The 18,177-nt window shown below is 37.3% G+C and overlaps 1 protein-coding gene across 4 annotated transcripts; it reads right to left on the reverse strand.

Annotated features, from left to right (window-relative positions):
* Positions 1-1,538: 1,538 nt before the first annotated feature.
* On the reverse strand, positions 1,539-16,857 carry LOC107102157 (kinesin-like protein KIF23). 4 transcript variants are annotated; one of them, XM_015401352.1, is made up of 24 exons: positions 16,776-16,857; positions 16,217-16,277; positions 14,133-14,261; positions 13,634-13,739; positions 13,174-13,310; positions 12,986-13,098; positions 12,737-12,907; positions 12,584-12,625; positions 12,055-12,167; positions 11,818-11,939; positions 10,705-10,807; positions 10,542-10,621; positions 10,309-10,428; positions 9,961-10,120; positions 8,503-8,664; positions 8,187-8,353; positions 7,927-8,100; positions 5,767-5,973; positions 5,218-5,529; positions 3,174-3,407; positions 2,909-2,997; positions 2,373-2,427; positions 2,216-2,256; positions 1,539-2,132 (listed from the first exon to the last, which is right to left on the reverse strand). In XM_015401352.1, exons 1-24 carry the CDS (start codon positions 16,787-16,789, stop codon positions 2,117-2,119), a joined length of 2,928 nt encoding a protein of 975 aa, XP_015256838.1. In that variant the 5' UTR covers positions 16,790-16,857; the 3' UTR covers positions 1,539-2,116. The 4 variants fall into 4 exon arrangements, with proteins under 4 accessions (XP_015256838.1, XP_015256839.1, XP_015256840.1 ...); XM_015401353.1 differs by lacking the exon at positions 12,584-12,625; XM_015401354.1 differs by lacking the exon at positions 5,218-5,529.
* Between the last annotated feature and the right edge of the window lie 1,320 nt (positions 16,858-18,177).

The raw sequence follows: 18,177 nt of genomic DNA on the forward strand, positions 1-18,177 counted from the left end.
TTTAACTTCATTAAAGGAAAAGTCCGGTCAGTGAGGAATAAAAAATGGGAACGGCCAATTTTGCCCAAATACAGTAACAACTCACTCGTGACATTTTCCAGCAGTGACGTCACGGTGCGGTAAGCCTAGCGCCATTCTCCCCGCTTTACAGGCAAAACCAATGGGAGCTACTAGAGACATCTGCAATCAACAACAATTATTGAAGATTTCCAGAGGACTTCACCTTTGAAATTCACCAGAGCTATAGCAGGGTTTATACGGGAATGAATAACTCAAATTTAATGCTTTTTAACGCTCTTTCAATGCGCTTAGAAATAATTTTAATGCCACCACCAGGTACCTGTCGACAGGCTGCAGCCATGTCCCGAATTCCTCGTTTTCCAGCCACTTTTGTTGAAATTTGCTTTTTTTCCCCCCATTCTCTAGCTTTTTCTCCGACTCAAGCTTCTTTTCTGAACATACAGCTTTGCGATCAACCGGAAGCAGTTCCACGCAATTATATCATGATATATGTCTGACGAAATTGCTTTTATAAATTTTTTTTTTAATAAAGCATTTAAAATGCCACAATAAACACATTTAATGAATTTTAATGCCAATTAGGGCCTTAATTAAGAAAATAATTAAATGACTTTTAATTGATTTTTAATGACCCGCAAAAACCCTGTATAGTTAAACTGACAATGCCCATGTGCAAGGCACATGGACGTTGTAATACATCGGGTGTAAGTGAAAAAAATGTCGTTATTTCACCTTTCTGATTCATGATCCTCCACGGACGGGTTCGTCGTAGGATTGCCAATTTGTAGAGGGAGGATTTGCCATCGAAAAAATGTTGGCTAATATGTAGCCAACATTTGGAAGAATGTTTTCAAGATGGCTTGGATATTAGCACGTTATAACAAACACCAGATACAGCACTGGGACCTGCTGAACAGCCACTAGCGCACAGTGACATCACAAACCTGTAGGTGGCAGTAGTGTTCTGACAAACATGGATGTCTCCAGTAAAGCACAATTCAAATGAAAATTACTCTTAATTAAAAACACTTATCATTTATTGAACAGTATGTAATAATTTCATACTTAAATTACTTTCAGAAGTTTGTATTCTGAATGTGAGTGGACTTTTCCTTTAAGACGTCCATCTTTATAACAAATGAGGAAAGAGGGAAAATTGCGTATGCCATACAGCAGGCTTCTCAAAGGTGCTTGGTGTCAGTGAATGCGACACAGCGTTACAGACCCCCTCGGGCCATGACAGAGCTGTCATTCATGAAAACATTTTATGAAGGTGTAAAGGTTACTTAGTGTTATAAAGTTGGAAACCACCATTTAAGAGGATACAGTGGTGGCAAAGACTCAGCAAAAAAAACATTATAGATATTGTGTAGTGCTCTCAGCTTCACTTTGTTTTTTTGTTATAAACACACCGCTAGAATTTTCCCCAAACTGTGCTTCACAGCTTCTTAAAAATTCACCCAAAGCTATAGCCCAGAAAATAACTTATCGTTGTGGACAAATAAGCAATCACAACATGGTGTCTAAATAAATTTAATGCCACCAAAACATCTAGTGTGCTACACTTGTTCTGGTAAAGTTACAAAGCATATTTACAGGTGGTCAGCACCACTTCATGACAGCACAGCATTTACATTCTCAGGTCTAAATGCTGCAAATCCTAAAAGCTATTTTTTGTGATCACATATATACTTACACAATGTGACATGAATACAAACAAGGCAAAAAAAAAAAAAGCAAAGACATAAAAATAAAGTTCCACAACACATACTTTGGGTGGCAGCATAAAGCAGATGAAAGATACGATAAACTACATCTATCAGCTTGACCACATGTGATCATTTATCTCCTTTCAGTCAGGAAGGATTCTAGCATTAAAAAAACTAAACGAAAAAAAAAAAAAAAATTATTTGATGGAAATACCCAAAGATCACAAAGAAAAAGAAAGAAAAAAACACTTGCTATCAATAGGCAATGATTAAATTATGATTGCACCACAGTAAGGTTTGATATGATCAGGTATAGACTGTCAGCTGCATAGTTCCTCCTTTTACTGATTTGACAGAAAACCGTTACCAGAGTTTTTTGCTTAATCTTAAGGTCTTCTGCGCCTGAAAAAAACAGAAAACATAAAGCAAGTTTTAGCTTTTACTGAGACAACATAAGCGTAAAATCTGTGCCTTGTTTTGCTTACTTCTGATAGCCTTGAGCAGAACTTGCGTTTGCCACTGGAGCCTAAAGGGGAAGAAATTATATATGATTGGAAATATAAAACTAAATATTGTACAGGTATTATGAAATATGTGATTATGTAACAAAATATATAAGAACTTTAATGAAAATAAGCATACCCTGTTTTCATTGAAGTCTGTTGGTCCCTCTCCAGAGCCTGATCGCCTTTTCCGGCTAAACCCCGCCCCCCAAAAAAAGTATTTGAGTTAGAGTTTGAACAGAGTAAAAAGCAGTAAATGTCAAATGGATTATTTAAACGATGAAAACAATTATACAAAAGTTGAGTTTGTTTAAATTCACCAATTTAACACAGTGAATATTTGATTAACAGCTTTTAAAACAAATTTGTCTTATATATGGTAAGAGTTACAAGTTGGGGAATAAAATATATATTTTTTATTTTTTTGCACCATACATTTATGCAAAAATTGATATTGGAATAATGTAAATGTGTTCATGAATAAAAGACCATCTGATATGAGAGGAAAATTTGCAAGATGGTAATGATCTGTTTAAACATAAGTTACTTAGAAGTCAAAAGAAAACATTATATTCATTTTATTCCAACTTCTGTTATAAAACTATATAAAATATCAGTAATAATCCAACAAACATAAAAACTTTCTTAACTGTAAGATTTGCTCAAACACTTTACCTGGGGGCTGTTGGGCACTCTTGCTTTAGAGTCTCAATATCAGTAAACTGCACAGCTTGTCCTCCTCCTCTGGTCTTAAAAACATTTCCCTGTTGACACAACAACAAAGCTATCACTATCAAATGCTAAACAAAAGGTAAAATAGGCAGATCAGGCCAATTATGAAATCAAATTACAACATCATAAAATAAACGCTTTACCAGATGTGGAAAGGTTAAATTATCAAATCCATGCACAGAAAAGTTAAGAAATCAAATAGTTTTACCTTTATCAATTTGGTCTCGATCTCCCCGTCAGAGGCAAGCTCTTGGTGTCTAAGCACATATTTGTGGCATTTAGACAGAGCTTTCTCGTTCGGGGTCGACACCTTGATCGCATTGGGTAAGATTGGCTGCAATACAGTGTCTAGATCCAAATTAGTGGGAGGTTTGTGGTCTACCCATTTCTCCCCACCCGCAGAGCGTGAGCGCCTGTGCATTGGACGAACTGGAGGAACCGTCTGATGATCCCAAAGTGAGAAACAAAAATCAGGAAGTTATTTACATTTGGTCCTTTTTGAAGGTGTGGTGTGATTAGTAGGGAAGATTGATTGTTAAATAAAGTTTAGCTTATTGTGAAAAGACATGTATTGCTGGAAGCGAGAAAAATTCCAATTTTATTTTTTCCAGAGATTTTTGAATTTTTTTTTTTATATGTATATCAGTAGGCTGTACAGCAATACATTTCTCTCTTCACAAGAAATAGCCCAACAGAGTGAGAGTCAGCATGCGTGTTATGACGAAATGTAGCTGAGAAACAGGATCACTGAACTTTATGATGAACAGCATGCAAAGGGACACAAGCCAAGTGCTAATAAGCAACTGCTGATAGAAATACGTTTAGTGTGATTTGGAACCGATTCATGGTGTGATGGGTAAAGAGAAAACATTGTTAAAATAATACATGCATTCTTTCATTTTATCAAACAGATAAAAGGTTTCATCTGTTCTGCATGTTAGAAATCAATCTGACATGACATTTACTTAACTTTATGAGATGTTTGTATTTGCTTAAATACAGAGAAGTTGTTTCAATATATAAAACTACTTTGAGTGCTGTGAAGTATTCACTCCCTTTGAGATTTCCACAACTTTTGTCACACGATTCAAACAAAATATACTTTATTAATAAGACATATGAAATGTCTTATATATTTATTTTTATTTTTTTATTGTTTCAGTCCTCAAATCTGTAAGTGAACACTTTCACAGCACTGAAATGGCTACAAAAATTTAAGCTCGACTCCATTGGTTTTATGTGTTGATGGTGAAACCTGCCCCTATATACAATGGTTACTCTGGTCTGGAAAGGTCCAGTAAAGGTCACAGTTTACTTCAAAAACCCAGTAGTGTTTCTTACATTAACTTTACTTAAGTAAACGGCTGAAAATAAACACAAATTACTTTTTTCCTGTTTTTTGTTTTTCAAACGAAGAAAATCAATTTGATTTTGCCATCACTCAAAGCCTGAATGGAACCATTTCTGCATACTACAGAGCTGAAAATACCAGAACCGATCCAATCTATTCTGGTAATGATAACATAAGATAAAAATAAATCTGTACTTTGCCCATTTTTTCTTTGCTCTTCTTACTATGCGACCCTTTGCATCTTGGCCAATTATTCTCTGTTTGAGCATCTCTGACAGTCTCCTCCAATCACCAACACAAACATCATTTAAATGCAAACTGTGAATTCATGGAACATAATAGCCCAAAAATGTATTTCACTTAAATGATCATCTGGGATATTAATAATGCGATCCTTATTATCAAAGGAGAAATTTGAGGTTTGGAAAGACCCAACCCCCCTATTCCTTTTACATTCAGTTATAGGAGGAAGATTAAATTCTTCTCATTACTTACAAAACTTCTTACAAAGACTTAAAAGCAAAGCTCTAAACTTTATTTTTTTGGCAGTACACTCCAAAAAGGAGCACTAGAGATGCTACTATTACAACTTATCAGATAAATGCCTATTTTATTCTAAGTTTTATGTTAGAAAGGTGGTGCAAGTAAAGCATGAAATAAAATGAAAAAGGAAACTATTCTGGAATGCAGCAAGCAGAAGGAGTAAAGAAGGCATATTTAAGGGAAACAGGAAAGCTTAAAAGATCTGTCTAAGAGCAGAAAATGGAAAATTCTAGACTACAACCATGTTTCTACTTGAAGCATCACTAAACAAGCACATACAAAGGCGCTACACGGAGAAAAGGTTTACACTACAGGTTTGAAGCGAAGAGCTGAACATTTTGTCTACCAACACACTAACCCTTGTGCCTGCCTCTTTGTCAAGCTCATAGACAGAAGTTGTAGCAGGAGCCTCAGTCTCTGGGGCCCAGCGCTGGCCTCTCCTGCGACCCACGCTGCTTGCACTGTGGCATGGGGCGGGAGTCCTGCTGCCAAACTGGGGCGTTCCTGGTTGCCTGTACTGGCTGCCTGAGTCTACAGGGAACCTCTGCTCCCAATCTGAGATGCAGGTAGCTACGGAGGGAAAGGCTGAGGAGGGAGTGGAGGTGGGGAAAGGGTCCTGAACTTCCCTAACACTGGCTCGGTTTTGGTTCAGAGGTGTTTGGCCTAAGTCCTGTAAAGTAATCAGGGAATGGGGCAAATTGTGGTAAATGTTATGAACTGAAGGAAGACAGAAATACATTAAAACAAACGTACAAAAGCAGCAGCTGGTGTGGACAGCAGATTATCTCAATTAACTGGACCACAAAAGTTATTAGTGGCATGCAATATGCCCACATTGTGTAGAGTTAATAGAGATTAATTAAGTCACACAGGACGGACAGGCTGGAGTGTGAAATAAAAAGCTTACAGAGAGAGGTGTCGGAGACGCCGACCGCTTCTGCGCAACGTGTCGATCTCTCTCTCTGGACGGTCTATCGGGTTTCACTGGCGGTTCTGTGGGGCCACTGCCAGGGCCGCCGTTCTCCGTCACTATGGCTTTTAACTGCTTCAGCTTCTCGTCCTTCACCCACAACTTGTTTTGCATCTCTAGCTGCTTGGCATTAACTCGCCTCTCCTAGTAAGAAAAATACAAACAGGCCGCGTTCAGTTTGCTCTGTTTTAATATTCAAAATAATCTCCAAACGTTAAATTTTAATAATGCTGGTATATTAGTGACCTGATATTAAACTGAAGAGGGAACATTAAGCGGAGCTTTTTAACTAGAGATGCATCAATCAATAGATTCAAATCCATATCAGCCAGTTTTTCAATTTAATTGGATCCAATTAGGGATTAGAGTCTGTATCTGCATTTATTAAGAGTATCAAAATTAGGAAATTCTAACATGAGAACCGACAGCACGCGCTCTGGTGGACTATTCTAATACAGGTCAGAGATACAGATGTTCTGATATAAAAATCTTGCCGAATTTTGATGTCCAATAACATTATTGCAGTTATAGCTGATATTTAGAGATATCAAATATTCCCCTGACCTTTGGACTCAATGAAAGTCCGATCAATGCTTCTCCGCTTCAGTTAAACATGTACACCCCTGAGCAGCATCACAATTACTGTCACATGACCAAACAAACATGACCGATACCCTCCCCTCACCCTGACAAACTAAAGCAGCAACTACATAGATATAAATATTATTCATCAATATCGGCCCAGTTGTACTTATCTGGCCTATACCAATGCTTAGAAGTGACCAACATTGGCCAGTACTGATATTAATGATGATATATTGTGCATCCCTAGTCAGCGGCGTGCGCTTTTAAAGCCTGAAAAAAAAATATAATCTTCTTACTTCCTACTTTTGAGTATCTAAAAGCGTAAAGCATTGACAGACGCCGATTAAAAACAAAAAAAAAACTGCAACTTTATGTTTCTTTAAATCGTAGAGGATTCCTACACCATGGAACATACTTTTTAACACAAGGCCGGGCTTCTGATGTACACTGCCTTTAGTGTTTGATAGCACCACAGAAAACAAGAGTAAAACCCCTTGAAGTAAATTTGGCGTAGCATTAAATCGTAAGTCTGATCAAGGTTTGAATGATTTTGCGAAAAAATCTAAATTGTGATTATTTTTTACCAAAACTGTGATTTTATTTCGATTTTCCTTTGCACTAACCCCAAGCCTGCTCATCTCAGGTTTTCAGCTTTGAAAGTCTGCTTGCACAGATTCCGTTGTTGCAATCTTTTTCCTAAAGAAAAATGCTTACTCCTACTATCATTCATGGATCTGTGTTAGTTGCAATTCTCTCTACCTTTCTGTTTGACAACAAACCCACTTCAAGCGTTCTACTGCCACCTAAAGGGCTGGATTGGTAAATTTAGTGTCTCACTCTTACTAAATAAAGTGCAATGAAATTGAGTGTCTCTGCAATTTCAAAAAAGTTTTTTCTTAAATTCTAATTATATTGCATATATAATTAAATAAACAGCTGGAGATGGGCACCAGCGCCCGTCGCGACCCAAGCTGGGATAAAGCATGATGGAAAATGGATGGATGGATATAATTAAACAAAGTAATCCAACTTTCCCTCCAGTTATCCATTACTGTCTCAAAGCTGATCTTAAGCATCTACTTCTGCAGTAAAATCTATGAACTTCTAATTAGATTATTACAGACTCTTGCAAATGAGTATGACGAGGGAAGACACGATTTAACTAAGGCAGCTGTGTGTTGATCTTCATAGCTCTTTGCAAATAGTTACAGGCAGGTTATAGAATAATCGGAGTACATAAAGCGGAGTCAAGTCAAGAACCAGTGGTGGATAAGCAGGATGGTAAAACTGAAACATCTTTTATGCTCAGACGGCATCTTAACAGTGAGATTTTGTTACTGCAGAAAATATTTTAAACAATAAACTAAATTTGCTTCCAATTTTTCTTTTGGCAGTTATGTCACACAAAAAAAACAACCTCTTTTGGAGTTCATACATGGCCCTAAAGGGTAAGTTCAGATAGCTCTATTAATAATAAAGTTTATATGTGTGCATCTGTATTCTTCCACTTACACACTCCTTCTCCCATTTCATTTTGGTATCTGTCACCATGCCCTGCATGCGCTGCTCCATGCGTCTCCTCTCTGCCAATTCCTTTTGCAGACGCTGCTCTCTGCTCTCCAGTTCTTGCTGCAGGGAGCGTTTGTCCTGCTCATACATCTCGGTCGTTTTCTGCAGGATATCGATCTGAGAAGGACGAATGCAAGCGTGAGAAAACTAAACCTGACTGTATCTTAATTAATTTAAACAAATTAGAAGAAAGGAATCATAACCTTATACTCCAAAGTCTTGGATTTCTTTTCTAATCGTTCAATCTCAGTCTTTTGGTTGATGATGACTTTGTCTTTCTCGCCCAGTTTGCTTCGCTGATCAAAAAGCACCGTCTCCTTAGAATGAATCTGACTGTCAAACTGCTGAAGCATGGACTTCATTGCATTTGCTGAAAGAAAGAAAGAATTTTTTTTTTAAATACGAAACTCATCTAGACATCGTTTTCTGTTTAGAACTTCCTGGGTTATGTCGACAGTTTTACTTTTATGAACAGTAACAATTATATGAGGATCAACAAGGAAGAAAAATAAATCATACCAGTCTGATTGAACTGCTCTGTAATCATCTGACGAATACGGTGCCGTCTTTCCAGGACCTCAATCATACGGGGCAATGTCTGATCATCAGAGGGGTCTGAGAGCTCACAGGGAGGCAGAGGTGGGAGGCTTTCTATCAGCTGGTTCAACAGAACTGGGTCCTCTGTATGAGAGAAAATAACACAAACAGTTGAGTAGAAGTAGTAATAAAGGGTTGGTTTTGTGCTTTACTTTTCATAAAATGGTGGTGCAAAATGTTTACTGTCCTCTTGACTCAAGTACAGACAAACAATAGAATTTGAAGACTTCAAATATGCATTTTCATCTAGGGTTGTCAGTGGCGTGGTTCTCCTTAAGCCAGGCGTACACTGTGGATATTTCAATCGTTACACACAACTACAGCTCAAACTGTACGACAAAACTACAGGGTTTAAAAGATCACAGCTCACGATGCATCTTCTCACACTGTGCGACCCCACTCTCTGATGTACGTCTAAAAATCACACGTCAGACTGAGCGCCAAGAGATGGCGCTGGCCAGACTCATCAATCTGGCAATCTTACGGTGGCCAACTGAAGTTCAAACATGTTTGATTTTCTCCCGACTTTACGATTCCTGATCGGGAGGTCGTTGTGAGAGGCTAATCGCCCTTCCTTACCCCCTGTATACTACACGACACAGGACGTAAACATGAGGCTGAAAAATTCTCGCACGACTGGAAAATCGGCCTGAAAAGGGCAAAAAAATTGTAAAGCATACAGGGTTCCTACAGCATAAGGCAAGTTAAATTCAAGACTTTTTAATGCCACTTGAAATAAAACTTTAAGACCAAATTCACAAGAAACACAAGAAAAACCTGCTTGCGACAACTTAACCCAAAGGTTTATTTTAACATAAACCACTGCACTAATGTTAAAAATTTTGAAAAGCTTCCCAAACAGGAAGAAAGCTAAAAACACACAAATGACAGATATATTTAACAATTATTTAACTGAATTCACAAACTTTGTTTTAGCAGAGAACAAAACAAAATAGTTTTAAAGCCACAACATAACCAGTGCTAAGTCTTTTTTGCAGCTATTTTTCTTTGTATCGTTTTCTTAGTATGTTTGATTTGGTGATAAGTGGAGGCGTTGCAGAGACAAGGTTGGAACAAAACCGAGAAATAGCGGCTGTTTCTCCGTAACTCGATTTCGACGCTTTGTGTTTCCCTTAACACTAGGACCATATTTATTTTTTACGCCTTCATTTTATAAAAAAAAAACTATGTGAAAATTAAGGAAATATGGAAACAGAAAAAAAGTCAGTTAACATGAGCAACATAAGATTAATTTTAAAGTTCTTTCCCTTTAAGAATCTCAGAACCATGAAAATGACGGCCTTGGGAGTTCTAGTGTTAAGCATATCTTGAACCAACATCTAAGAAAATAATTGAGCCAGACTCAGTAAAGTGTTTTACCTCCATTAACTGGACCTCCTCTTTCTTCCAGGCGGCGAGACAGCTCATCTTTGAAGGCCTGGTTTCTTTGTCTCCGTCCCGGCACGAGGCCGTAGATTGGACGGTCTACAGGCCGTGCCACCTCTACTTCCTGGGTCATCTCAGCGAAGCGCATCACCAGCTGCAGCACACACACAATGCCAAACCTTTATTCAAATACATTGTTATGTTCCCAAAATCCAGTTCAAATTAAATCCAATTCATTCATTTGTAAGTTAATACTAAAAGTACAAAAAAGTAGTGAGTTTTTCCCCCAATAGACTCAAAGCCATTTATAGTGTTGTGTTGTAAACAAATGAAAAAACCTACCAAAGTTTCTTCATAATCTTCAGCCTTGGGGTTAACACACACAATCATCCTGACCTTTCCTTCGCCGTCAAAGTAGTTTTTAAACAGGTGTGTGACTTTAGAGTCCCGGTATGGCACCATCTGAGGACATCAAAGAGCGAATATAAAAGAAAGTTACTTGTAAGAATGAGGGTTGCACTGCAAGGCAGTAAACCAGAGACAGGGGTAGTATGGTTCAATGAGAAGATGCAAACCCTATTTGTTCCGAACATCTGGTTTTCACGCAGAACTTCCATACATGTCCGTAGAGTCATCAAGGACTGGTTAATATTACCTGAAATCAAACATTTTAACGAATTGTGATTTTTGTTTGCCGGGAGCTGCCATTTCATTGAAGCGAACAAGCGAAAAACTGACCCGCTTCTCGAAGACGACTCCCCTCTGCTCTGGTTCTGTTGGTGCGCTCGCTGCCTGCCAGGTCAACTAGACACAGCTGGCTCACATTCACCTGACTTTTGTCCTGTTTGAACAACATAAAGTTTCAGCTTTCTATAACCGTTAAAGCCCAAAAAGATCAGTCCAACACAGGTCATAATATCCCATTAGGATATATTAGGGCTTCCAAAAAAAGTTCAAAACAATCCACTGGACCTTGTTTCCAAGCCCGAAGATCTTTCACTTCCCAATCAGGAAGCTTTTTCAATTTATAATGTCAGAAATAACATTGAGATCAAGGCTATATACAGTAGCCAAACAAGCACTTGTTTTTGTTTAGAAATGTGCATGTTTTTTTTTTTTTTTTTAACAAAAGTAAGGGCTTGCTGGGCTAGTGTATAAAACCTCGAACTCAGCACCATTTCTGAAATTTTGACTTGAAAAAGCTTTCTGGTTGGGAAGTGAAATGTCTCCGGGCTTGGAAACAAGCTCCAGTGGATTGTTTAACTTTTTTGGAATGACTTTGACCTTGATGACTGAGAATCTTCACTAACAGATATGCTAGGGCTTATATTTTTTGGTACCATCTTGTAAACTATTAAAACTGACACTAAAAACACTCTTAATTTATTGAATTTGCCAATTGCTCAAAGCAAAAAAAAGAAAGAATCTAATTTAAATCTATTGATTAGACGATAAATCAAAATTGTTCCGACTAGAAATTTAACACAGTAATGATATAAATGCCGACTCCTAATCCTGATAAATATTGATAAATAACTGCTCTGTTTTCGGGTGGTTATGTTTACTAAGAAACTCTTGGACGGATTTTGCTGAAATCTTCAGAGAAGGTGCGTATTGTTACTAGGAAATGGTTACATTTTGGTGATGATCCAGATCATCATCTTGATCCAAACATTTATTGATTCTGGGATTCTGTGAATACAGTCATTAACTTGAGATGGAAGTCATAATATGTGGGAGGAGATGAGCTACATTTATATAACATGTATAGTATATATAATCTAGATTGTAATACACAAAATGTATGTTTTGATATATTGTTAAAATAAAAAAAGACTTTAAGCCAGTCACCTGCAGTATATAGTCGCCATCAGCATCAAGAGGTGCTTGGGCCAGCTTTACCGTGAAGACACTGTGAGAGCGACTGGACTCACGGTTGAGCTGTGTATTTGCGATCCGCCGCTTCTTTTGTCCTGAACAATTAGAAAACAGCTAAGATTATTGAAATGATTGTAAAAGGACACCGGAGTGTAAAAAATGAGTAAAAACACACAATCCAATGCAGCGATACAGTAAAACATCAGTGACCTTTCCAGAAGACTTCAAAAGCTTCTTCTTTGGACTTGACTTCAAGTTCCGTGCAGCCAGCCACATACATGTTATGATTCTGATCTTCCCGGAGAATCTTTGACTGAGGGGGTCTGAAAGATGGTGGTAAAACAAACAACATGAGTTACACAAACTTAGTGAAATAATACAGCGCTATATAAATAAAATTCACTGCTTCAATAAGCCAAGCTGCGTAAGCTGAACAGCCAACAGTAGAAGCAACGTTAGAGCAACTTCTATCCAAAAATGTTTTCTGCCAAAGATGCACAGCAACATTCAAGCCATTCAGCAAAATCTCATCAATAATAGGGGGGAGCGAAGATGAAAGGAGACAATAGCCAGAGACATGTCATTGGGCTAGTTGGGCGACATCCAAGTTAAAGACCAGACATTGGGTTCAAGGGATGGGAGTAATGAAATCTGTAAAATATTTGCTACAACAAAGGATACATCTAAGAAGAAATAGTAAGTGGTTTCTAATGCTAATCTGTACGATTGTGTCACGTACATGAAATCTTTGTTCCGAACAGGTGTGTTTCCATCAAGCCACCTATCGAAATCATGGATTGGTAGTTTTTGTCAAATGGCCCTCACATATGCAACTGATCAAAGAAACAACTCATTTTTCATACTTGCACTAATGTGTACAACTGTGTCTTACTTTGGTCTGATTGGATCAAATGGAGCATCTTCAAGGAGGTCATAGACATAGTTGTTGTAGATCTCTATGTAGGAAACGAATACACTGTAGCAGCAGTCTTCATCCACGCTTTCAGATTTACATGCTTCATCTGGGTTGATCATATCTGCAAACTCTGGATCAGCCTTTTGTCTTAAACAAATAAAACAAACCAACTTTATAACTGTTTCTTTAAAATGAGGTGAGCACAGTATATCTGCCCATTTATACCTTGATGATGGGGTTTTGGGCACCGATGCCTGGCTGTCTCGCTTCTGCCTCTCCAGCAGAGCATCAACCTGGTTCTGAATCTCTATTCCATTTTTGTCGTCTGGTTTAAACACCTGAATTGATAAATACATTAAAACAAATCTGTCCCAAACTTTGTCAGCAAATCTAGAAAACACAACTCATCTTACATATCTTTTGGCCTGAAAAGGCCCAATGCTATTAAAGAGCATGTCTAGAGAGCGAGGAAGGAGTCCCCCTTCTCCAGGTGAGCCAGTCATGGTGTACGTTTTACCACTTCCTGTCACGCCGTATGTGAAAAGCAGACCTGGGAACAGTCACACATTTCACAGGAAAGGAGAAGGTGGTTATAATGGCCTCTGAAATTGGAAAACTCATCAAAACAGATAACATTTGCTGTCATCTAATGGTATTTAATGTTCGCACAACTCAAAACTATAGATTACTTTTACTAGATTAGGTAAAAATATTAATAATAAAAAATTTTTGTTTTTTTTTTTTCTTAAAAGAAAATATCTCTATGACTCAACTTATGCAAACATTTTACACTTGGGGGGAAAAAAAAAAAAAAAAAAAAAACAAGACTAGTGCTTAATTAGTAGATTTATTTTGAAATCCAAGTTAACATACCATTTTTACAGTGAATGAGGTCCTCTATGAGCGGCTTGGCAACATCCTCAAAAAGCTCCGTTTGAGTAGTCTTGATACCAAACACCTTTTTAAAGGAGTACTGCATCTACAAAAGAGAGGTGGAAAAATAATTATTCACAAAAAAAAAAAAAACCTAAACACAAAAGTATTGCTGCTAATTTTGCTCAGAAACTACATGAAAATGTGCTGTTGCAAAGATAACCGTCATGACAGCAGGTAATCACCATTTGGTCACAATGCATTTTTCAATCATCATCATTTTGGATACGCATTGAGCAGACTAAATATATTGCGGGTCTTAAAAGGATGAATGTTGGAACTTGAGGATCCAGGCAGCCATTTCCATGTAATACATCACAACTCAACACAGTAACACAACTGCGATATGATACACAGTCCAGACCCGATTTAGCAGATTTACTGATAATGAGTGTAACAGACAATAACAGATAATATGCCGCATATGCAACCTGCTTACCTCTTTATATTCACCATTGCGGTTGGCTTTCAGCCCATCAGGAGCATGCAGCTGAATGGTGGAGCTGCTAATCATCTCAACGCAGCATTCCTCATCTTCTCCACTTAGTGGACGTATGCGGCAGTAAACCTAGAAAAACAGACATTTAACAAAAACATACGTTTCTATAAAATTATTCCTAAACGGATAATTCAATAGCAACCATAAGGTGACAATTCTTTTTGCTTTTTTATTTATTTACCATTTTTACCCCTCTTCATTTTAAAGCAATCTTGTTATCTTACAGCTAAGGTAAATGCCTTACAAGACCATAAAATATTATCCAATAGCACACTTAACAGAAAAAAAAAAAAACTTAGGGCAGATGATGTCATTAGAAAATCAAATGACGGTGATAATATCAGTAAATACTTCAGTGAAAATATCAGTTAAGATCTTAGACAAGCTTCAAGTGCAATTCTGCTATGAGCATCTTCTTTCACTGGACAATGCCCAATGATATAAACATTACAATAGCAGCCATGGGAACTGTGGTTGCAGCTAAACTAACAAATCTAAGCATTTTTTCAGATCCAGATCCTTCCGATATACATTACATAGCCCATACATTTCCTTTTTTTTTTACTTATTGTATATAAAACAGAAGAGTTCTCAGATTACATTTTGATTATGTACCTTATGGGTGCACAATTTTGTTCTTGTAAATATATACCAACTCTATGATATACTCTTTTTATTTTTTTTTCTTTCCATTACTGGCAAAACATGAATTGAAATTCGGATTTCTGAATACAGTACACGATACAGTAAATTTGATGTATTTAAAATTACACTTTCACTATAAAAAAGACAAGATAACAATTTTCAGGCTTTATAATTTGATAAAGAGGAAAGTGAATCCAAAATGATAAAGTAGGTGCCAAATTACCTGCCTGTTTAAACTTGGTACGTGTAAACCTCTAGAGCAGGGGTCTTCAATGTTTTCCAAGCCAAGGACCCCAACTGATGGCAAGGTATAGTGCGGATCCCCTAATTATATGTATATATATTGTATGAAATTGTGTTATATCAAACTGGTCCTATAGTCACTCTCTTACATATGGAGTAATGTAAGCAAAGTAATTTCACCCTGGGATTATTAAAGTATTTCTGATTCTGATTCCTGGTTGATGGGACAGGTGTTGTGAATGAAACGGTGCCCAGATTGAAAGAGCTCCTGTGTGTCGCTGAATGTGAGCATTGATGACTGAAAGACATCTTCTGCCTCCATTTATCTGTTTACTACTGTGTGTTGAATTCAAGTTAATGTGGATTTGAAGACATTTCAATTAGTGGAAAAAAATGCAGGGGAATATAAAAAAAAAAAAAGGTTTAATCAACCAAAACTTCCACGACCCCCATGTAGTACATCCGTGGAACAGAGGTGTCAAGTAACGAAGTACAAATACTTCCTTACTGTACTTAAGTACACTTTTAAGGCATCTATACTTTACTCTATTACTTATTTTTCTTCCTACTTCTGACATCTGCTCATTACATTTTCACAAAAGTATCTGTACTTTCTCCACTGCAGATCATTGGCTCCATCCACATCTAGTGAAAACTAGTGTAATTTGATGAGTCATATAACACAAACACTCATTGGTTAGCTAAAAGAAATCATCAGAAGCAAGCAGGTGTTCTTCAAACTGCAAACGTGAATTGTCTATGCCATGCTACAATGTAGGATTCAGAAAAAGATCGGACACAGGCGAGAGCGTATCGGGAGATGGAGACCAACAAGACCTCCCTCATCCTTGGCCCTATCTCAAAGAATTTTTTGAAATAGTCCAAAAATTGAGCTTTCAATTCATATAGTGGCATCTGGCTGTTTTTTTAAAGGTTACTTTATACTTTTATACTGTAGTTTTTAGAGCACATACTTTTTCACTTTTACTTGAGTAAACAGGTCAAGTTGGGTGTTTTTAAACTGCAGTATCTATACTTCTACTTTAGTAACAAATGTGTGTAGTTTTGACACCCCTGCTCCATGGACCCCCTGCTGAAAACCTCCACTCTAGACGTTTATAGTAAATGTGACATACCCCAACAGGATCTTTCTCTATGTTGGATGGCTTTTTTGGCCTCCGAGGAGTCTTCCCTTTTCTGCAACAGAGCAACACAGTTATTATCAAACAATTTCTCTAATAATAAGCTACATGATCATTAGGATGTTGATCATCAAAGGCCTAGTAAGAAAATACAGCGGAATTTATGAGTTTTACCGCAGTAAACAAGTAAATGAATGAATGACCGCAAACGGTTTTCTCATTTAGTTAGCTCAGGCGGATCTTATCATCGATAGAGAAAAATCTGTAGATAGATCAACGTGAACAGCTAGCCATAGCTTCTGGTTAAACATTTTTTCAAACATCAAGCCTTAAAGACGAGCCCAGAGATTACAGAGGAGAGTTGACAGATTACCAACCGTAACCGTGGCTAACGTCTTGTAGCTAATTTTCTGCTTTACATGAAAACCCTAAAACAGTGTCTGGAAAACAGGCATTTCTTTAACTTATAATGAGCTCCTAAAGTCAATCTAACCGCGGTTACAATTTATTGAGCAAATATTTAATTAAAAAAACAAAATAAGAAGATACTGACCCAGCTCGCTGCATTGTTTGTATAGTCAAACTCCTCTCAGCTGCTCAGAAGCGCCTCTTCTTCGCGATTTGAAATATTCCCTCTTGCAAAACGTATTTCCGGTATTCATGAACCTCAGCCAATCAAACGCAGAGATAGACGAGTTCAATACGGAAGTTCCGCCCCCCTGAAAAAAAACAACGGTTGACCTGTGTAGTGAGAAAATTTGTATCCCCTCGTCGGGAGCGCGCGTGGAGTAAGGAGAGCTGACCGAGTTCACTCCGCCTAAATACCAATGTACTGAACGTGAAATTTGAAAGGTTTAATGTTTATGAAAGATGAGCTTTTCTGCTTTATTCTTTCCTTTCACATGTTATAGCAGAATATCGCCAGTGATACTGATAAAGGAAAAAAAAACACGAGCGTTTGCTTGAAAGCAGGTCGGTGACAGCAGTGTCTGCTCCTTTCTCTGAAAGCCAAAAACTTGTTCGTTTCTACACGTTCCTTAAAAAAAACTCGTTTCACTGAGTCTAAATGTTCGCATCCCGTTGAAAACTGTTGTAATAAAAATGAAATAGAAAATGGAGTGTACGTGTAATTATTAAAGACCATATCCAGAAGGAAAATAAAATTTTCCTATGTGAAATTTAGTACTTAAATCTACATTGGAGTTTTATATTAACTTACAATTTCTCTATGTTGTACTATCCTTAATAAACTACGGAGGAGGATTGGGGCAACTGAAAAACAAAAAAAAAGTAAACTGATTTTTACATTTTATTTTGGTTTAATATGGGAAAAAGTCAGAATTCTGACTTTTTTCTAAGAATTCTGACTTTTTCTCAGAATTTTTTCCCATATTAAAATGAAATTAAATTTAAAATCAGTCAACTTTTTTTATTTTTCAGTGGCCCTAATCCTTGTCCACGATAAACAGTCTTTGTTCTAACATCAGGCATTTGCTTTTTTTCATCTCATATTGCCAGAATTGGTATCCCCATCAACTCCACATCCAGCATAGGAATATACCTACACATTCTTAAGATTATTTTTTGACACTAGCAAGGGCGTAGGTTTGATTTGAACTTTGGTAGGGACACTATTGGTCGGGTGTCATTGGTGCTATGCAATATTCATGCCCTTTTTTAAGCTTGATGTAAGCATCCGAACTAATAAGAGGAATTCATTGTTAAAAGAGAGAAGCATCCTTTTGCTACATTAATAAAAATTGTATAAGCACTACACTCATTAGATGCTGTTTATCAATGTTTGAAGTATCACCGGCTCTGATGAATGTGGAATTAGGACTTTTTTCCACTTTGAAAATCTTTTCATTTGAACGATTAAGAGAGAAGGTAAATACAGGATTTTCCTTTGAAGATATAGAATTGTGCAGAGTTAAACCCCACTTTTATACAGTATT

This window comes from Cyprinodon variegatus, unplaced genomic scaffold, assembly GCF_000732505.1.
Source record: "Cyprinodon variegatus isolate N-32 unplaced genomic scaffold, C_variegatus-1.0 Scaffold1211, whole genome shotgun sequence".
Taxonomy (NCBI): Eukaryota; Metazoa; Chordata; class Actinopteri; order Cyprinodontiformes; family Cyprinodontidae; genus Cyprinodon; species Cyprinodon variegatus.

Bases quoted from the DNA above. Each gene is read 5' to 3' on its own strand.
- LOC107102157 (XM_015401352.1), bottom strand. The intron at 13,311-13,633 runs GTATGTTAACTT...GACTGTTCCCAG, and splicing joins CCTCATTCACTGTAAAAATG to GTCTGCTTTTCACATACGGC. The intron at 11,940-12,054 runs GTCACTGATGTT...CTAATTGTTCAG, and splicing joins TTTTGAAGTCTTCTGGAAAG to GACAAAAGAAGCGGCGGATC.